The following is a 20,532-nucleotide window of genomic DNA, read 5'->3' on the forward strand; positions in this document are numbered from 1 at the left end:
GCCCCCTATGCTAATGAGCGCCAGCCCTACAGGCGCACCTCGTCGAGGCCCCGCGAGCCCCGCCCCTATGCTAATGAGCAAAGCACGCTCGGGCCCACCTCACTGGGCCCCGCAAGCCCCGCCCCCACGCTAACCAGCAGCCGCCTCTCCCACAAGGCAGCGCGCCGGGCCGACGCGGCCGGCTCGGGGCTCTTTGTGAGCGCGGCGGGCAGCGCTGGCGGCGGCACCATGAGCGGCTCGGGCGGGGCGGCAGCGGCGTCCGTCGGCTCCGCGCAGGCGGCGCAGGAGGAGGGCATGACGTGGTGGTACCGCTGGCTGTGTCGCCTTTCGGGGGTGCTGGGGGCCGTCTGTGAGTACCCGGCCCCCGGGAGGGGCCGGCCCCGCCGCCCGCCGCGCATGCGCGCCCGGCCCCGCCCCCCTCCCGCGGCCTCCGCGGGAAGGGACGCGCGGGAAGGGGACCCCGGGGAAAGGGCTCCCACAGGGATGACCCCGCGGGAGGGGGACCCACGGGGATGGACCCACGGGACGGGACCCTCGGGACGGCCCTGCCAGAAGGACAGTCCAGAAGGGAACCTGAACGCTCGCGGGGAGCGCCGGACTCGACGCGGCCCGGTCGCTGCCTCTCCGCGCCTCCTCTGGGAGTAAGGACGGGGCGGCACCTCCTCCAGGGCTCTCCGCGATTGCTCAGATGCTGCTTGTAAGGCGCCGGTTCAGCCTGGGGCGGCAGCTCGCCTGTTGACTTGGGCGTGGGTGGGGGCCGCAGCCGCCTTAACCTTCGGGCGAAGGTTGTTTACAAGTGGGGCGGGTGCCAGTCTGGTCAAATTTCCTGAGAGTCAGGTGGGGCCAGGGGCCAGGTGGTCCCCGAGGGAGGGCCAGGCGTGAGCTGAGGGCGGCGACCTCTCCTCTGGGTCCTCATTGTCCACTTGGAGGCCCGTGCCTTACCTCTGTTGTCAGTCCTGCCGCAGCCACCTCTCATCTCTTCTCCTACCTCTCAACCCCATCCCTGACCCCCCCCCCCCCGCCCCGCCACCTCAAGCTTCCTGGGAAGCCAGGCTTTTAGTACAAGCCCCCAAAAGAACATGAATGGGAAGGCAGATGTGATGCAGAAGTAAAGTAGTGATCGTAGGGCAGGCCTCCGAAAGGCAAACGTAAGTCTGTTTGAATGGTCTGCTCTCTTCTTCCTGCTGCCCTGAGCATTGCGAATTCCTGGAGTGGGAGAGGGCACAGCCACAGGTCTTAGAAAGGGCATGTCTGCTGGGGGCATCTCGGGATTGGAGCGGTGCCTGCCTGGCAGAGAGGGCTGAGGCCAGGGCATGGCAGACCCTGATCAGATCTGCCAGCAGAATCGGCTTTTCAGGGTCCTCTTCCAGTCCCCCAGTCCTCCCAGGTGGGTGGAGGCTGGAAGGAAGTTCAGGCGGGAGTGCAGGGTTAGGGGTGTGCTGTTCTGGCAGGACATGCCCTTATCCAGAGCTGATCGTGGGGCAGGCCCTCCTGCAGTCACAAGAAGGCCCTGAGTCCCTGTCACTGCTGCTCAGAGGAAGTGTGTTTCTGACTTTGTGGAGAGATTGGTGGCTCGAGGCCAGGCCTTAGATATGATCCTCTCAAGTTTGGTTGGCTGTTTCCCTGGCAGATTCGAGCCGGGGCAGGGGGGGGGGGGGGGTGCCATGGGGAGTGACATTGGTCAGTAGAGGAGAAAGGAAAGGTCCTGATTGTGGCCTGTGGGCCCTCCCCTTCCCTCCATCTTATAGTCAGCAGCCCTGCCGACCCCCTGGTTACCTCTGGCATCCCAACCAGTTCTATACCTCTCAAAGTGGGGTGCCTGGGCTGCCCAGGAGTTCATGGGGTTGGGGCTACAGATGGAGCTTCAGGAGAAACTCATGGCATCACCCTGAAATGTCAGTTTTACCTGCAGATTTGGGAGGAGGTGATCATTATGTGAATACCAAATAGCATATTACAGAGTGAATGCAAAGCAGGCAGGAGTTGTAGGGATGAACTGGGAGTTCAGATAAGGGTGGTGCTTCTGGCTGGTCACTTTGGGGTAGTGTCACCCTGCTCTGCTGTGGGGGTCCTCGAAGAGGCATTTACTCTGGGTCCTAACAATCATCTGGAGGCAATAGCTTGGGAGGAGAGAGGATTGCACAAGACACCTCCCTCACTTAGCTCAAGCACTGGGGACCCTGAGGGGACATCCTCCAGCCCTTGATTAAGGGACTCCTGGCTGGAGCCTGTTTGTCTGGGTTGAAACCTGGTCCTGCCCCAAGGTTGGCTGTTGGTAGGCCGGTTGGGGTAAGGTGGGAGTTGGAGGGGAAATGCTGGCTGCAGCAGGAGGTGTAGGCCGCTGTCGGGTGAGACAGGGCACAGCTCACAGGCAGAAGCAGGATCGTCTCGTGGGCACTCACATCTGTGGCCCTGGGGGACCTTGCTGCCTGAGTGCGTATGTGGCATGTCCAGGACAAGTGCTGCCTTTTTAGTAGGCAGAGACTACGTCTGTGGTTTTAGGGGACCTTGGGGGGCACACGAGGGCAGGCCCATTGCAGTGGGCTCACTTCCTCTGGTTTCCTCCTCCATCGCTGCTGTCTGCGTAGGGTTGCACGGGAAAACAGCAGAAGAGTCCAGGCCTGTGTCAGGGATCGGGTGCAGAGGAGCTGCTGCAAGTTTAATGAACTGGTTGCTGATTGCTGCCTCCGAGGGCACAGCTTCCTGCCCTGCCCCAGCTGTGGCCTGGGCTTGCTTCCTGCCAGCAGCCAGCTCCCTGGACCTGCCTGGCAGGCTTCCGGAGTTCCTGGTGCAGCCGGGCTGTGGGCTGTGGGTCGAGGAGGGAGGTGAGCATGGCAGATCCTGCCCGTGGGGAGCAGCGGGGGCGATGGGCAAGGCTCCATATTTGGGGTGTTTGAGAAGCCACTTTGAGGGGTGGCAGAGGATGCATCTCTCCTCGTTGTTGCCTCCTGGCATTTCACGGGTGGCTGGACTGGACTGTGGGACTTGCCTGTGTGCAGGAGAGAAAACAGGCCTAGAAAGGTGAAGAGCACATACCCCAGGTCACTCGGCAGGTGTGGGAGTCAGAGCTGGAATTGTGACCCAGGTCTGCCTGGTCCTGATTTCTGTTCTAAGAGAGGCAGCCCCTTCCCAACGCAAGTTCAAGCCACAGTTGCAGGGCTAGAGGACTCCTATGAATGGTGACGCCTGTCCTGGCCTGAGCCCCTCGGAGATGGTCTCTCTCATCCTAACCACCTTGCGAGGTGGGTATTGGTACAGCTGGGCTTCAGAGGGCAGGCTCCTCCAAGCCCCGGAAGAGAGAGTGAGATGCCCTGGCAGCTGGACCGAGCTCTGAGATCCAGCCGCACCCTTGTTGTGGCCTGGGGCCACTGCTTTACCTGAGTCTGCCTTCTCACCTGTGACAGGAGCAGTTAGGTCGGCCTCACTTTCTCAGATGGCGGGGGGCCGCTTCTGGGTGCTGTGAGAAGAGCCAAGTGCTAGATGTCGGAAGGGATTCTCGTAATTTCACAAGCCGTCTCCCCTGGTGGCCTTCCCTTCCTCCCTGCTAATTCCTTCTGTGTCTCTTGCTTTCAAGCTTGTGCCATCTCCGGCCTCTTCAACTGCATCACCATCCACCCTCTGAACATCGCGGCCGGCGTGTGGATGATGTGAGTAGCCACGTGCCTGTCCTGCCTGGTGGGCTTGGGGTGCATGGATCTCTGGCCTCCGTGCAGGTCTTCACCTCCTTCCTACCCTACCCTGTCCAGTTTTCCTCATCCTCATTAGGGCCTGGGCCAGGGGAACACCCACTCAGGCCTTTATTGGGTGTAGGGCCGAGGCCACAAACGTTTCCTGAGTGTCTACTGAGTCCACTACCATGGGCCTCACCTCTGGGAGCTCCTGGGGCTGTCAGGGCCGGCCGAGAACCGAGTTGGAGGGACAGTGTCTGATGGGGCTGGAGTCACGTGCTGGGAATCTGGAGATCCAGCTTGGAGGTGGGCAGGCGGTGCCACCCACACACAGGGCAGGTCAGAGTTGGTGCAGGATCAGGCGGTTAGAATGGCAACCACCTGTCAGGGCAGCTCTATCTTGCTGGAGGGGAAGGCAGGGTGAAAGCTGGCCTGTGAGCTCTGGCTGCATCTGACCCCCTGAGGCCTGTGTGAAGTGGCTGTGCGGCAAGCATTGTCCCTGTCCACATGGGGTTTTGGTCTAGGAGGGGCGTGGAGATGGACAGGATGCCATCCTGCCTTCAGAGAACTCAGGCCAGCAGTGAGGCTTGGAGGCCTGCTGTGGGGCACAGAGACCTGTGCTGGCCAGAGGCAGCAGGGACAGGGGTCACGGGAGAGGCACTGGACCTGGGCTTCAGGGGGGCTGCGTTAGGACACTGGCCAGCTTGCATGTGGAAGGGCTGGCTGAGCAGGAGTGAGAGTCATGTGGGAGGTCTGGCCTGTGAGGGTCACTGGATGCTGGCAGTGTGTGGGATGCTTGGGCTGAGGGCAACGCTAGTTGTGCAGAGAGTTCCTGTTCTGGCGCTCCGGTGGGTTCTTGGGGGCTCTGAGCCTTTGTTTCTGTCAGACGAGTAATGAGGGCACTTCCCCCCAGGCTTGGGGGCGGATGGAAGGGCCTGGCACGCTGTAAGGGCCCAGTGTCTGGTAACTGCGACTGTGACCCCCCCACGGAGGACCCAAGACTGGAGCAGACACCCTCAGTCACCCGGGGCTTCGCTGGCCCCAGCCCCAGCCTGGGGGTCTGCACTGAAGGGCTTGCTGAGGTCCCTCCTCCCAGTGTGGGCGACTGCGGACTGGCTGAGCTGCTGTTGGGGACAGCTCTGTCGGTGCTGGTGGCGCTGTCACTGGTCATAGCGATAGCGTGAACAGGCGACTGCTGAGGCTGGCTCGCTGAAAGGCCTGGGTGCAGGAGCTCAGCGCCTGCTCACAGACGGGAAGGATGGCATTCAGCGAGGGGACTGGTGTGTGGGAACGGCCGGGGAGTGGTGACACGTTCAGCAGAGGCTCTGAGAGGGAGAAATGGGTGCCCTGGAGAGGAGAGGTGGGGGAGGAAGGGTGGCATTCTGGTGGTGCGGGCGCCAGGCCCCCGGGCCCCTGATTGTCAGCCGGCCCCTTTTCTCCCCCCGCCCTCCAGTCTGAACGCCTTCATCCTGCTGCTCTGTGAGGCGCCCTTCTGCTGCCAGTTCGTCGAGTTCGCGAACACGGTGTCGGAGAAGGTGGACCGGCTGCGCTCCTGGCAGAAGGCTGTCTTCTATTGCGGGTGAGGGGCCCTGGGGCAGGGCAGGGATGGCCGGGGGTCTCCCCTCGACGGCCCTGTCAGGGTTCCCCAAAACACCACTTCCTCAGTGACCCGAAGGGCAGGCGAGGGCGTTGGCGAGTTTGAGGGGACACAGGTGCATTCGTGTGCTCTCGGTCGAGGTGTAAACTGGGCCAGCCTTTGTGCAGTCATTGGTGACAGCTGCTATAAATGTGACCCAGCAGTTCTGCGTCTGGGGGCTTAGCCCACAGCGCGGTCCTGCAGGATGCAGATGGGAGGTGTGGATGCCTTAGAGCACTGTGTGTGTAGAGAACAATGACGACCGCCTGCGATTTTGGCCCATCAATTGGGAGTCATTAAACAGATTCTGGTGGATCCGTATGATGTGTTTCTGTGCAGCCTTTCAAGAGTGCGGTCAGTCATGTCAGGACGTCCTGACCTGAAAGGGAAAAAAGCAAGTTTCAGAACAGAAAATATTGCCTTCTGAATATGCTTTTCTCTTATTTTCCTATTTCTGACAATTCATGTGTAGTGCTTCACGTCTGAGTCATGAGATTGAACTAATTCAGGATGTGTTTGATACAAGGAAGCCTCTAGAACAGTGCCTGGTGCATAGGAGTCCCTCAACAGCTTCTGGCAGCAGCAGCAATAGTTACCATTATCCAGATTATCTTTAGAAATAAATACGGAAATTTTTATTTCCAAGGTCTTCCCTTCCGGAGGCCCAATGGTTTTGAAACCATCAGAGCACAAGATGCGTGTTTGGTGCCTGAGCCGTTTCCCACTGTGTCCAAATCACAGAGGACAGGGTCACAAAAGACCTTGCATCTTTGTATCCTTGGCCTCCATTTTTTAAAAATGTATTTTTTTTTTTTGAGGAAGATTAGCCCTGAGCTAACATCTGCCAATCCTCCTCTTTTTGCTGAGGAAGACTGGCCCTGAGCTAACATCCGTGCCCATCTTCCTCTACTTTATATGTGGGACGCCTACCACAGCATGGCTTGCCAAGCAGTGCCATCTCCGCACCCAGGATCTCAACCAGCGAACCCTGGGCCGCTGAAGTGGAATTTCCGCACTTAACCGCTGTGCCACCGGGCCGGCCCCTAAAAATGTATTTTGAAATGCTAACAGTAATATATGTTCATTAAAAATAATTTGGAAAATAGAAAATTGTTACCCAAAGCCCCACTACCTGTTAACATTTTGATATGTGTTCTTTCAGTCTGTCCTCAGGCGTTTTTTAAAACCTGTTTCTCACTTAGTTGTAACCGTTATAAGTAAATTTGTATCCTGCTGTTTTTCACTTAATATGATATATTTTCAGTATCACCACAAAGACTTCCTAAGATTATTTGTAATGTTAGGAATCTTTATGTAACAGGATATATCGTGCTTGTCTTAATTTGTAAACTGCTGTGAATCAAGCTGTGATGAACAGCGATGTGCTGAAACTTTTTCTGTGTTTACAGTGATTTCCTGAGGATGTATTTCAAGGTGTGGAATTATTAGGTCAGAGATTATGATTGTTTAGAAGATTTTGATACGGGACTAAATTGCTTTCCAGAGAGGTTATCTGAGTTTCCCCCCCGTCTCCATCCTCCTGAGCTGGGTGCCATTTTCACATCTGTATCTGTGTCTAAGAGGTGAAATAATTTTCCATGTTTTTTATCAGTTGCATTTTCTGTTTTGAAAATCGTCTAGTTTACTTACTCCCTATTGGCATCTTACTGTTTACTTAGCAAGTTATATGTGTTTTCCATGTTAGCAGTCTCTTAATCCTTTGTTATGTTTCCTGCAACTATTTTTGCAGCCTGTTGTTTTCCTTTAATTTTGTTTCGACAGATTTTTCCCTTGTGGTCTTTTTTTTTGGTTTTCTTTGTAATTTCTATTATTCTTTTATTACTTAGACGTTTATAGCTACAATAGAACGTCACGATCACATGTCCCTCCAGAATGGAAACTCAGGGAGAGTTCAGTTGGTCAAGCCCCATTCTCCTCCGCTCTGGCAGCCAGGTGGCTACAGGCTCAGTCTTGTCGTCTTTGTGTACAGGGTGTGTGTGGGCAGGCGAGGCCAGTGGGGATCATGGGCAGCCTTGTCCAGGGAAGTGACAGGACAGCATGCTGGGCCTCCACTCGCTGATATTTTCCTGACCTGGTTGACCCTGAATCACTGCCACTGGTCTGGAAATCCCGGCCAGGACCCGGAGTCAGCCCCCTGGATGCTTAAGCCAGAGTGGACGCCTGCCACCAGGTGGCGCCAAACTGCAGTTGGGCCGGGCCGGCTCACTGCGCCCGGCAGGAGGCCTGCGAGGGGCGCCCGCGGCTCCTGCATGTGCACGTTCATTTTTGGCGTCTCTCTTGTTGACATATGGCTGACTCTGCTGTGCTAGTCAGAGCCAGCAGGTACTTGGTGCCTGTGCTGTTGCAGGCATCGTGTGCGCAGTGTCACGTGCCCTACCTCGTTCTGTCTCCAGACCTCTGAGGGGCAACGCTCACTTCACAGTAGACAGACATTAAGGAGCTTGCCCACAGTCACACGGCTCCAAGGGACTGAACTGACACTAGGTTTTCTGATCTGCCTGTTCTTATGAGCAGTGAGGGTGGAACCACCTCAGTGCTGTTGAACACTTTTTGGATGACAGACCCTTTCAAAACTAACAGAAGCTTTGGGTCCTCCCCCCCAGAAAATGCACAGAATCTTGCAGACGGCTTCGGGGGTGTTTGAGGAGTTTCTGAAGCCTGGCTGTGAACCTGGGTCCCGGCTGATTTCTGGGGATCCTTCCTGGACAGGCTGGCTGGGAAGGAGGCTGACGTGGAGCAGGGGAGCCTGGGAGTGGTGTGGTGGCCACGGGCTGGGAGTGCCCCCATGACCTCTGCTTCTCCCCTAGGATGGCCGTCGTTCCCATCGTCATCAGCCTGACCCTGATCACGCTGCTGGGCAACGCCATCGCCTTTGCCACGGGAGTGCTGTACGGACTCTCTGCTCTGGGCAAAAAGTGCGTTTGCTGGTCTCAGGCCCTGGGAGGGATCTTGACTTCTGCCTCCCGGAGTCTCTTAGTGAGGAAGGTCTGAGAGTGGTCCCTGTTATTCACTTGTGGAAACTGAGGCACAGAGGTTGTCAGTGACTCTGGTCAGTGTCTCCAGGGCGTTGAGCTCTAGGGAATGAGAGCAGGCGTGTTCATGAAACTTCCTGGGGGTCCAGTTGTGCCTCGTCACAGCCTGTAGCAGGGAAGGCAAATGTATGGCTCTGACAGCTCATCCCACCCCGGGCCCACACCTGGCACTGGAGTCAACTGCTGCCCTCTCTTGCAGAGTGTGGCTGAGACTCTGCATCCTTCTCAACCCAGCATGCCAGGCAGACTTGTCTTTGTCATCCTAGCAATAGGGTCTCTGTCTGGGGAAACAAGAAAGCCCAGTAGGCTCTGCCTGCAGGTCACACCCAGGTCACAGGCCAGGAATCGGGTGGTGTCTGCAAGGGCTGTGTGCTTGGAGGTCTGTCCCCTGTGTGATACTGACTCACTGTCTCCCCAGGGGCGATGCAATCTCCTATGCCAGGATCCAGCAGCAGAAGCAGCAGGCGGATGAAGAGAAGCTCACGGACACCCTGGAGGGGGAGCTGTGATGTGGCCCAGGGTGACCCTCCCCTCCCTGCTCGCCCCTCTGGTTCTGTGTGAGCGTGTGCCAGAGGGATGAGGCCTGGAACGTTGACCCTGAAGGACAGCCTGGAAGAGGAGCCTTTGCCTGGCTCCCATCAGCCCCTCTGCCCCTGTCCTTGTCCCTGGAGTCCTCCTGTCTGCCCCTCTCCAGATGGGTGTCTCCTAGGTCTGAGCCAGGTGCTCAGGGGCTGGGGTGAGGGGCTGAGGGCCTTGGCCTTGGCCAGCAGCAAGGAGGTCGGCGTGGTGGCATGGTGGCAGGCAGTGTGAGCCTTGCAGGTGACCCAGGCCACAGGACTCGAGGCAGAGCAGAGCCTGCAGTAGCTCTGCCCAGGCTGCCCACCTGGCCCCGTCCCTCCCAGCCGGCCTGGCTCGGTGGGAAATGGGCTGCTGGGAGGATTTCCAGACCTGCACAGCTGGCAGATGCACTGGGGACCAGCTGAAGGCCTGGGAGGAGCTTCCCCTGGAGATGTTGGTCCTGTCTGCAAGAGGGAGGCACGTCACCTGGGCTGGGCATCAGCCCGACTGAGCCTCCTCTTTGCTCTCCAGGCAGGAGAGTGTCCTGTAGGCTGAGCCACCAGGGCCTGCCTTTGTCCACCTGTCATCAGGGCAGAGCAGTGTCATGCTGCCCGTGGCTTCCCACCACTGCCCAGGGCCCTCCCTGTCACTCTCTTCTCTGTGAGAGCCCACAGCTCTCCTAAGACGTTCCTCGAGTATCCAGAACAGCAGCCTTGACAGCAACCGGACAGCGGGTGGGTACTCCCCCCTCCCCCAGTTCCCTGGAACCTTGGACAAGCCATTCCAGGACATTTCCCATGGGCCTGGCCTCCACCTCCCCAGGCCCTGGTGCTAAGGAAGTGGGGAGGGCAGGCTTCCCCCTGCCCTGTGGGGTTGCCCATCCACTTCTCTGGTGTGGTCCTGCTGTGTCAGTGGCAGTCCAAGCCCGGTTAGTAAAGAATGAGCTTGACCCACCTCCGGTATTCTTGCCGGCCTCTGCCCTGCCCTGCCCTGCCCTGCCCTTGGGGAGTTTCCTGCCTTTTGAGAGCTGGGTAGAGGCTAGAGCCACCTTCCTTACCATGAGCTGTCCCCACTGCCCTGGGTGCCAGGCCACCAGGGAGCCAGGCCTGTGTGGAAGCAGCCCTGCCTGGGACGTGCACCATCGCCTCCCCCAGCCTCCCTCCATGCCACCATCCCTTCCTTCCACCCTGTCCACCTCCTTCCTCCTCAGCGCACTGGCCGCTGCCGGCTGGCACTCAGCAGTTTAGGCCTGTCCCATGGGACCTGGTGGAGCCTGGGCGGCACTGGGCAGAAGTGGGCTGGTGTGGAAAATGCTCCGTCTGGGACCCAACCCCCACTCCTCCTCCTCCCAGGACCCCAGGCTGGGCCTGCTCCAAGCTCCCAGAGTGCAGGGGCCAGTCTTGCTGCGTGGAACCTGCCCCAGGGCTGCGCCCAGGTCTTTGCCTCCCAGAGGGACCTTTTGTCTCTGGGGTTTGTGAGCGTTTGGGGCTGGGAACGGCAGGTACTGTCCTCGGGACACATTGGTGGGCTCCTGGGCAGCAGCAGCCCTCCAGGGAGCCTAACCAGGCCGAGCCCCAGGTGGCAGGTTGCTGCACTGCAGCCAGCATATGGGACACGTGCCTTCAGGGGTCCTCTGGGGCCATCTTCCTCAGGCCAGTGCTTGGTTCAAAGGGCTGTGGGCTCTGTGCCACTCCAGGCCGGCGGGGTATGTGCATGTGTTTGCGTGCGTGTGCGTGTGCGTGTATCTTCTCTTGCGTGTGCTGTGAATAAGACCTGTCTACCTCCCAGGAGGAGCAAGGGCCTGCCCTCCCCTCTTGGCTCATTCTTATCTAGGAAGTTGGACTTGGGGTCGCTTCTGCGCAGCCCTCCGGCCCCTGCCTCGGGCCTCGCTGACGGGCTTTGCTCACTGCAGAAGGAGGGCTGGCTGTGTGTCGAGGAAGGTTGCACCTCCACACTGAGGAAATGGGCTGGGTGTTGGGCGGGCTGTAGAGTTGGACACAGATGGAAGGGCCCTCCACCCCCTCCATCACAGGCCAGAGTGGGCAGGTCACTCGCCCAGCTTCCCAGTGAGTATAGTCAAGTAGTCCTGAGCTGGGACCCAGTCTCCCACTGGGGGGTCCCGGCTTGCAAGGAACATCTGTCCAGGTGGCGGAAGGGGCTGAACCAGCCGGGCTGCCAGGGCCCACTCCTACCTCCGTGGGTCTGGACTCGGTCCTCTGGTCCCCATTCTCGGGATTGAGCGTGTGCTTTGAGCAATAAAGGCTGGCGGTAGTCTGCTCGCTCGCCCTCTCTGCCTGGTGCCTTCTGTGCCATCAGGACGTGGTGGGGATGTTCAGACCCCATTCCAGCTGAGCAGGGCGCCGGCCCTGGGAGGAGCTGCCGTCTATCGCAGACCTGCTGTGCCGCGGGCCCGTCTTGAGCCTGCTCACAGCGCCGCAGACGAGGACAGTGGCCACACGGCTGTGAGGAGCTGCAGTCCACCAGGCAGGCTGACCCCCTGGCTGGGCTCTGCCTCACGGGCCGCCTCACCCCTTCCTTCTCTCTGCCTCCCTGGGCACAGGTCGCGCGTAGCTGTAAAGGGGGCCCCCCTAGGGCAGCAGGACCTGGTGACCTTGGCTGAGAATTTGGGTCTAGCTAGAATAGGCCTGCTCCTTCCTCTCCAGGGCTGCAGGCCCGATTTCTTTATTTTTACAAATAGAGTGAACATGGTTTGCAGACACGAGCCCTCGAGAGCCCCCCTGAGGGTACTGTACTGGCGAGTACAGGCGGAAGTTCTGTGTCGGGTTCTGTGCCCCAGCCTGTGGGAGTCCGCACCGTTCCCTGTGGCCTCCACAAGCCCTCCCAGGTGCAGATCTGTCTTCTTCCCTGTAGCCAAGATGCTCAGTGGTGGCTGAGTGATCAGGATGATGTGACGATGTCCCTGTGCGGAGCCACTCGGCCACCTCCAGCCCTGTGTCTGTGTCCTCATCACAGCCCTCTGTGGGGGGTGTCCTCTGCTCAGGAGTAAGGAAATGGGCCCTATGTCACCCTACAGGGCCCTGTCTCCAGGCCCTGGGCAGTGTGCTCCCCTGTGGCCCACAGCTGCCTCCTCCATCAGCAGCTCTTGGCCAGTGAGTGTGCAGCTCTGTGGGCTGCCTGAGTTGGGGCCCAGGCTGGTTGGGTGTTGCCTGCCCAGAGCCAGGACACGCACTCTGGGGGGTTGTTGCGCTTCTGGCCGGTCCTCCTGTGCTCTGGCTGATGGCAGGTTGCTGCTGCTTTCTGGACTTGGGGTGCAGGTTTGTGGACAACACAGAGGCCTGGCCACCCAGTGGTTTGGCCCCTCCTAGGCAGGGACCTTGACTTAGCGCAGGAAGGACCTCCTCCCGGTGCGGAAGAAGGACTCGATCTGCTCCAGTGACCGGCCCTTGGTCTCGGGCACGCAGCAGCCAGTGAACAGCAGGTTCACCAAGCAGATGGCAGCAAAGAAGAAGAAAGGCACCTGGAGGCCGAAGGCGTTCTGGGGGTGTAGAGTGGGTGCTGCGTCACACAGAGGGAACCCAAGGGTCCTCCCACCCTAGGACGAGCTTCATGGGCCCTGCTGCTGTTAGCCAGCCTTGGGGGGGCCTTCATCTGCTCATTGCCTCGCTCAGAGACCTGGGGCTCCCCCCTGCCTCCAGCACAAAATCCAGATGCTTTAGCACAGCATCCGAGACCCTGGACATCTGCACGCAGCCTTCCTCTGGGTGGGCCCAGGAGTTCCTTCCCCGACTCAGCACAGCCTGCCCGGGCCTGGCCCTCAGGCCTCAGCCTCTGCTCAGGTACCCACCTCTCTCCCTTGTCCCAGTGTGCTATCTTTTGAGTTTCAGCTGTTCCACACTCCCACCTGCAGGAGGCCTGCCACCTTAGCCTGGCTGGGAGCACGCTCATGCTCTTCTGGCCCCACCCCCCAGCCATCCCCCTGTGTCCCATCCCCAGCCCCCGAAACCCCGTCCTCCCTCCCCAGCCCACACCTATCTGTGTATCTGCTGGGGCTGTGCATGCTCCACCTCCTAGCCAAGCTACCCACTCTGGGTGCCCCCCACCCTGCCCTGACCCACTGACTGCACCAGGGTAGGCACTGGCCCAAGCTGCCCAATCAGATTCTCCTCTTGGGAGTTGGGAGCTGGGACTCGGAGACTGGTGTCAGGGCCTGCTGGGATTTTGAACCAAGAAGTGGGGTTAAGCCAGCCTAGAGCTGTGTGTAGGATAGGGCACTGCACACATGCTGCATGTGGTCTGGTCAGCAGGGCACGCTGCTCAGACACCCAAACTCCCACCAAGGCTGAAGGTCCAGCTGTCCGAGGGAACAGCATGGGTAGGTGTGGCTCTCTGGGCTCTGGCCCCACCCTGGCCTGGGAAGTCATCTGACTTCTCAGAACAGTTCCCTGAGCTCATGTCCGGCTATTGCAATGAAGGAGGCTTTGCTGTGTTGTCACTTGATGGCTCTTGGCCTCCGGTGTGCAGGGGATGTGTGCTAATCTCTTGGGGGACCCCTGTGAGGCTTAGAGGACATGATGAAGCCCTCGGCACAGCCCCAGAGAGGGCTGGCGAGGTCCCTGGGGTGCTGGGGCTGAGCACTCACCACCACCAGCAGGAAGGACTTGGTGAGGGCGAAGGCCGTGAGCCAGCTGACGAGCACACAGAGCCCCGAGGCCACGCCGCGGGCCCGCAGGGGCAGGATCTCCGACATGAGGAGCCAGGTGATGGGCCCCCAGCCCATGGCATAGCCTGCCGAAGGGGGCAAGGGGCGGGCTCAGGCCCTGTGGGGTGGCTGGGGGAGGCCTCTTCTGTCTCCCCTGAGCTCTGAGACCCCTCCCCCCACAACCAGCCCAGACAAACCAGGACAGCAGTACCCTACCCCACGACAAGCATGGCTACCACACATCACCCACAAGAGGCCCCTCTCCCTGCCCCATGGCGTCCCTGCCACACCTACCCATGATGAACAGCATGGTGGCCAGCAGGGGTACCAGGGTGATGTAGCTGGTGGGTGTCGCCAGGGGTTGCTCTGTGCCCCCCAGGGGCATACCCTCCAGGCTCATGGTGCTGTTGGGGGTCAGATGCTTCGGACCAAAGTGGACGTATAGCCCCAGTGTCAGGTTGGCAGCAAACATGATGGCTGCTGTGGACAGACAGGTGGCCCTCAGGGGGCCAGGACTCTGAGCCAGCTGTTCCTCTGGACGCTCCCTTCATGAGCCCCTCAGTGCCCTGCGCACCGCGGCACAGCAAGCTCTGACTCCAGCCCACGTCCGAGCTTCCATCACCCCCACCATGGTGTGTCGCAGTCAGCTTGTTCACACACAAAGCCCCAGCAGACCTTTCTGCAGCAGTTGGTGCATGCCAGGTCCTGTGCCGGGTGCTGCGGAGGCAGAGGCCAACAGGGCAGGTCTCACCCAGGTCCTCCAGAGCTCCCAGCCACAGGGCGCCCACCGCAAGGGCTGGCACAACTCGTGGCAGCTGCTGAAGGAGTGAATGAATAAGATTGGGAGACAGGCCGGAGCTCACCTGAGACGAAGAGCAGAATCTTGCGGCCCGCCAGGTCCATGGTGAGGGCAGCGATGAGCACAGACAGGAGCCTCACGGCCCCTACGATGGCTGCATCATCCTTCGGGGGCTGAGGGAGGGAAACCACTGGGACTGAGGGGGCCTGGCCTGCCACTCCTGTCCCCCCGGCCCCCTAAAGCCCCAAGCCATGGCCATAGCTCCCTTGGAGCACTGAGCCACTGAGCACCCACGCTGTGCCAGGTGCTCTCTCTGGTCACCCGGCCTAGCCTGCTGGGCCTCTGGGCAGGGGCACAAATGCTGTGCCCACCGCTGAGCCCAGGGCCAGCACAGAATCCAGGCATGACAATGACCAGTGGAACTGTGCTATTGCCAATCTTCAAATCTCATCTCCCTTTGAGCGCAATGAAGCCAGACTCTGTTATCTCCATTCTGCAGAGGAGGAAGCTGAGGTTTGGAGGGGAAGTGAATTTCCTCAGCGAGTGGCAGATGCTCTGAACCTGGGGTCCATGGTCCCCGAGAGGTCTGCATTTCTATAAAACTGATTTCCTTTGTAATCCTGTATATTTTATTTTAAAACACATAAGCTTTACTTACAAACATTCTGAGAACAAGTACATGGCACAGAAACAGTTAAGAGACCCTAGTGGTCTCCGCATGGTGTATGCTCCCTTGCCATGTGGCACAGAGCAGGTGCTCAGAAAGGGCTGCTGGGGGCGGAGCTGGCACAGGGCCTGGGCTCTCACCAGCAGGACAGCCGTGCTGTCGAAGATGGACTGCAGGTAGACGAGGATGGGCGTGATGCCGGTCAGCTGCTGCAGGAAGCGCATCAGCAGGGCGATGAGGATGGGTCGGTACATATGGGGGTCCCGGGCCTCAGCCCACGACATGCGGCTGCTCTGGAGACAGGAGACGGCCGCTGAGGGAAGCAGGCCCCACCTGGCCGGACTGCAGGGGGCTGAGTAGGAGATTCTGTTCTTCTCTCCTCCAGGAAAGAACCTGCACACTGAGGCCACTCAGGCCAGGCGACAGGCCCGGGGGACCCCTGCCCAAACCCCAGGCTCTTGCATTAGAGGGTAGGCCAAAGCAGACTCCTGCTTGTCTCTGGGTCCCCAGGCACCCACCATACGGACATCCCCCACCGTTCCAGGTTCCTGGAAGTGGGAACTGCTTGATGGAATCTCCGTTTTCCAGGAAAAGCAACAGAGGCTCAGACAGGCCTAGGAACTGGCCATGGCCACATCGAGCTGTGGGCGCCCACCCCTTCCCCACCTGTCTCCGGACGTTGTCCTGGATCTGCTCGAACTCCCAGCGGATGTCGGTGTCAGCCCCTCGCAGCCAGGCCAGCGCCCGCATGGCCTCCGAGTCCCGGCCCCGTGAGAGCAGGAAGCGAGGCGAGTTGGGCATGAAGCTGAGCAGCAGGATCATGACGAGCACGGGCCCCTCCCCGGCCACTGCCAGCCAGCGCCAGGGCAGCAGGAGGCCTAGGGGTGAGGAGAGGGTGAGGAGCTGGGGCCAGGCTGCACCCAGAGCCCCTCCCACTGGGGCCTCTGAGCCACCTCGTCTGCCGTCAAGGGCTAGTCCCAGGGCCTCAGGGCTTCCCTAGTCCTGTGGAAGACTACCCTGATTGCCCCAGGCCTCTGTGATCTAGCCCAGGAGGGCCACAGGGATTGCTTGGCGCCTAGCCCAGGGCCCAGCACACCGTAGGGGGTCCTCAGAGGGTCTCAAGGGCCATGGCAGGGTGACAGAGGGGTAGCCTGGGCAGGCAGGGCCCCAGGCCTCCACCTGCAACTCCACCCTGCCCCCCAACCAGCTCTGATCTCTTTTCTGTACAGACTTCCCATCTAAGACTATTCGATGGAAAGATTCTGCTGTGAAAAGACAGTTCAAAGACTGCTGGCCCAGGAGAAGCCCTCACTGCCCAGTTAGGGATGGGGCTCGTGACCAGAGAGGGGAAGAAATTGCCTTGAGGTATACAGCAAGGTGGTGGCCGAGCAAGTCTCTTGCCTCCCACCCTGGGGTTCGTTTTGGGATGTGTTCATTCCCTTTCCAGCCATGTCTGCTCAGTGGCACCCTGTCCCCACCCAGCCTGCACACCAGAGGTGCTTAATCTCATCCAGATGATACTTGCCAAGGGCGTAGAGGGACAGTGATCCGAACACTGCCATGAGCTGAGGCGTGGCCCCCAGGGCCCCACGGACGCCTGGGGTAGCGATCTCAGACACGTACACCTGCAAGACATGTTGCCCCAGCCCGGCCTTTGGTGAGAAGGCAGGTTCCCGGGCCTGGCCGAGATGGGAGAGGTGGCCCTGGAAAAACCCGGGAAGCGGGATGTAGGGGCGTCTTGTCCTGATCATGACTCACTGCGTGGCCTCCCTCAGGCCTGTGTCCCTAACTCAGGGGGCAGGAGCGCTCAGCTCTGAAAGTAGTGTGAGGCTGGGAACTGGGAGGCCCAAGGGCACCCAGATTCTGGTCTGTGCTCCTCCCAGGGGTCTGTGTCCCCTGCTGGGCTGGCCCCAGCCCCAGACTGGGAGTGTGTGGAGATGTGGGTAAGATGAGACGTCCAGGGGAGGGCCCGGGGCGGGCACTTCTGTTTCCTCTCCGTTGCTCAATGTGGATTTTCTTTAATTGAGCAATGTGCCTGACTGTCAAGAAATGGGGTAGGAAGTTTGGGGAGCCCAGAGTGGAGGCAGCTCGGGACACATTTCCCCGAAATCAGCTGCCCTGCTGGGGAGAGCTGAAGCTCCCTGGAAGACACATCCCTTGACCTGTGGGCTCGGAGGCCAGGAGGCCTTGGCTAAGTGGTGGTCTGCACAGTCCTGAGGCCGTGAGAGGCCTGGGCTGGAAGTCCTGGCCTTACCGGGATGCAGGCGGCGGTGAGCCCCCCGGCGAAGCCTGTCAGTGTCCTCCCCAGCAGCAGCATCCAGAGGCCACGGGCACCCGCCATGAGCGCATAGCCGGCTGCTGAGGGTACAGCCGAGAACATGATGCTGAGCTTCCGGCCCAGGAGGTCATTGAGGACCATGGCACTGAGGCCCCCAGCTGCCGCGCCCAAGGTGAACACGGACTGCAGAGAAAGGGTGCATGGCAGACAGGTCTGGGCACCCAGCACCCCCTTCCCCTATCAGAGCTTAGAGACAGCTGCTTTTCCAGGCTGACCCTGGGAGCCAGGGCTACAGGACTCAGGCCCCATGTGGTAGTGAGCCTCCCATCTCCAGAGGTATACAAGTAGCATGTGGACAACCATTTGTTAGGGATGCTACAATGGGGAATCCTGCTCTGGGGAAGAGGTGAGGCCACATGTCCACAGTGGTTCTGTCCAGCTGGATGTTTCAATGTCTAATATCATAATAGAGCAGACAAGGAAATCTGTGACTTGAAGCCCCTGGGACTTTAAGATTTGGGGGTTCTTGGATTCCCTGTAGAGTGTAGTGAGAAGGATCCAGTCAGCAACTTGGGCACGTTGCTCAGCCTGTCCGAGCCTCACTTTCTTCAGCTGTATTATGGGGAGAGAGGGTTGGTCCCAGAGCCAGCCAGCTCTCACGTAAAGTGCCAGCACACACGTGGCAGGCTGGGTGCTCAGTGCACACTGGGTACTACTGTCTCAGCAACTAAGTAGTGTTGTAAATCCCAGGCCACGAAGATTATAATTCTCAAACCCTGGGGCTTGCAGGCCTGTGCTCTTCCTTTCCACGTGCCCAGAGTCTGTCCGGGGCCCTCCTGGCCCCAACCAGGGCCTCTCTCCACTGGCCCTGATGCCCCTACGCCATCATCCGGGGAGGTGTCTGCTCTGCTGTGACAGCCCAGTTCTGGGTTTGGGGGTTCTGGGGAACCCGCAGCCCTGCGGGGAGACCTGGAGGCACACCTCCCCACTGCTCCTTCCCTGTCAGCTTTCACTTCCCCCATTTATTTCAGAGCCATCCTCGGGCCTCACTCCCCCGCTGCCTGTCCCGCAGCCTGGTGTGGGTGGGGAGGGGGCAGACCAGGGCCCTGGAGGGGGTCCCAGGGCCTAGCTGCTGACAGAGCTCAGTGGGTCCCTGACCCCTGCCCTGCCCCTCTCCAGCTCAGCATGGCCCTTACCCCAAACCAGGATGCCTGGGTTTTGGTCAGACTCAGGTCCGGATCCAAGGAGTGCTCCAGGGCTGGGATGACGGGGGACGTGTACACCAGGCCATATCCAAAGCTGAAATTGCCCAGCACGGCGGCGAAGGTGGCCAGGAACACCCTCTTGTTCTGTGTGGCCCTGGGGGTGGGGGGTGCAGAGCGACCAGGGTCTTTGAATCCCTCCTCACCGAACTGCTGCCTGTCCTGAGTCCAGTGACTGCTGGCCCAGAGGGCAGTCTGGGAGGGCTGCGTCCAGGGCCAGTCAGAGCCGCACCTCTCCAGGGCCAGCTCCCTTGGGAAGTCCCCAGGTCATGAGGACATTCCTCGCAGCCCATCACAGTGGCTGAGACACAGGTGCAGGAGCGCTTTTCTCCAGAAGAGGAAGCTTGATGTCTGCTCCCAGCTTTGCCACCCAAAGCTTACTGTGTGACCTTAGGCAAGCCCCTCACCTTTTCTGGGCCTCAGTCTCCCTGTCTGTGCCAGTTGGGGATGGGCCTGGTACTCGGGGGAACCAGCTCCTTAAATAGGTCTAGAGTGTCTGGAGCAGGAGGGGACCACATGGCCCCTTGGTGGCCACTCACCGAAGGTCAGTGGAGGCCCAAGGCGGGAGCCGGCTGCCCGCTGGAGGGGACTAGGGCCATCCCCAGCCCAGACCCGCAGCCCCCATGCCCAGCGACTCTCACCCGACCCGCGTCCTCTCTCCCGGCGACGGGGGCGGCTTCTCGGGGAAGGTGTCATAGTCCGGGGCCTCGGCTCCCAGCAGCGGCTCCTGCATGGCCGGCCTGTCGGGTCAGGGTGCGCCGAGCGCGGTGCTGCTGGTCCGGAGGCGCGTTGGGCCGCAGCTTCTCTGAGCGTCCGACCGAGCCCGCAGCTCCGCCCCCCGCTGCGATTGGCTCCGGGGCGGCCCTGCAGAGCCGGCGCCGGCCAATGGCGCGGCCGCGAGCGGTGCGGATGCTCGGATGCAGGCGCGGCGCCGGGGCGGGGCGGGGCGGCCGGGCTTTCCCGGGGCGCGGATGTTCGGATGCGGGGCGCGGCGCCGGGGCGGGGCGGGGCGGCCGGGCTTTCCCGGGGCGCGGATGTTCGGATGCAGGCGCGGTGCCGGGGCGGGGCGGGGCGGCCGGGCTTTCCCGGGGCGCGGATGTTCGGATGCGGGGGCGGGCTTTCCCGGGGCGCGGATGCTCGGATGCGGGGCCCGGCGGCCAGGGTTTCCCCGGGCGCAGCTCGCGCTCGTGTGGCCCCTGGAGTCCCCAGGGCCGGCGAAGCGGATGAGAACCCCGCACCGGGGGAGCCAATCGAAGGCCTCGTGGGGCCTGTAGGCAGAGCCTTTCCAGATTCTTCCGTGACCACGTCTGGGTCTGAGCCGGGTACCAGCAGTGGGGCGCAAACTGCCCTGCACCCTCGGGCTCAGCCCATACAGGCAGAAGGAAAATGAGGCCCAGAGAGGGAAGCGACTCGCCAAGGTTACGCAGGGAACACTTGTCTCCCTGCAGAGGAAGGCCCTGCGCTTCGCCTGGCTCCCTGCCACGTTGCGTCCCCGAGTCACCACTGCCTGGCCCCTCCACTCCCGTAAGGACGTGCAGTTAGCCTGTGGATCCAGGATGGCCGGCCTCAGCCGCAGCCGGATGGCCTGCGGGGCAAAGGCAGCGGAGGAGGGGTGGGTGGCCCACTGGGCCGGACTTGTGTTTTCCTGGTTTCTTTTTTCTTTTTTAAAGAAAGCCCCCCAGTACATAGCTATATATTCTAGTTGTAGGTCCTTCTAGTTGTGGCATGTGGGACTCCGCCTCAGCGTGGCCTGATGAGCGGTGCCGTCTCCAGCCCAGGATCCAAACCGGTGAAACCCTGGGCCGCCCAAGTGGAGCGCACGAAGTTAACTGCTCGGGGTGGCCCGATGTTTTCCCGGTTTCTGACTGTAGAAGTAACGTGGGCTTGTAGTGAATCCTCCAGGTAATAAGATAAAATTTAAAAATAAGAAAAGCAGAAACTGAAAATTCCC

At 60.3% G+C, this 20,532-nt stretch overlaps 2 protein-coding genes across 6 annotated transcripts; one reads left to right on the forward strand and one right to left on the reverse strand.

Annotated features, from left to right (window-relative positions):
* The first annotated feature begins 60 nt into the window (after positions 1-60).
* On the forward strand, positions 61-11,194 carry CACFD1 (calcium channel flower domain containing 1). 5 transcript variants are annotated; one of them, XM_070252060.1, is made up of 6 exons: positions 407-697; positions 3,115-3,242; positions 3,575-3,647; positions 5,122-5,247; positions 8,133-8,240; positions 8,776-11,194. In XM_070252060.1, the coding sequence occupies exons 2-6, from the start codon at positions 3,173-3,175 to the stop codon at positions 8,864-8,866; spliced, it is 468 nt and encodes a 155-aa protein (XP_070108161.1). In that variant the 5' UTR covers positions 407-697; positions 3,115-3,172; the 3' UTR covers positions 8,867-11,194. The 5 variants fall into 5 exon arrangements, with proteins under 5 accessions (XP_023485026.2, XP_070108161.1, XP_070108163.1 ...); XM_070252062.1 differs by having other exon boundaries at positions 413-641; XM_070252061.1 differs by lacking the exon at positions 407-697 and adding an exon at positions 2,589-2,825.
* A 373-nt stretch (positions 11,195-11,567) lies between these two features.
* SLC2A6 (solute carrier family 2 member 6) lies at positions 11,568-19,468 on the reverse strand. Its single transcript, XM_023629255.2, has 10 exons — positions 19,223-19,468; positions 18,516-18,678; positions 17,296-17,502; positions 16,567-16,666; positions 15,708-15,919; positions 15,182-15,334; positions 14,439-14,547; positions 13,870-14,055; positions 13,516-13,661; positions 11,568-12,411 (listed from the first exon to the last, which is right to left on the reverse strand). The coding sequence occupies exons 1-10, from the start codon at positions 19,312-19,314 to the stop codon at positions 12,256-12,258; spliced, it is 1,524 nt and encodes a 507-aa protein (XP_023485023.1). The 5' UTR covers positions 19,315-19,468; the 3' UTR covers positions 11,568-12,255.
* Positions 19,469-20,532: the final 1,064 nt, after the last annotated feature.

Source organism: Equus caballus, chromosome 25, assembly GCF_041296265.1.
Source record: "Equus caballus isolate H_3958 breed thoroughbred chromosome 25, TB-T2T, whole genome shotgun sequence".
NCBI classification, from domain to species: Eukaryota; Metazoa; Chordata; class Mammalia; order Perissodactyla; family Equidae; genus Equus; species Equus caballus.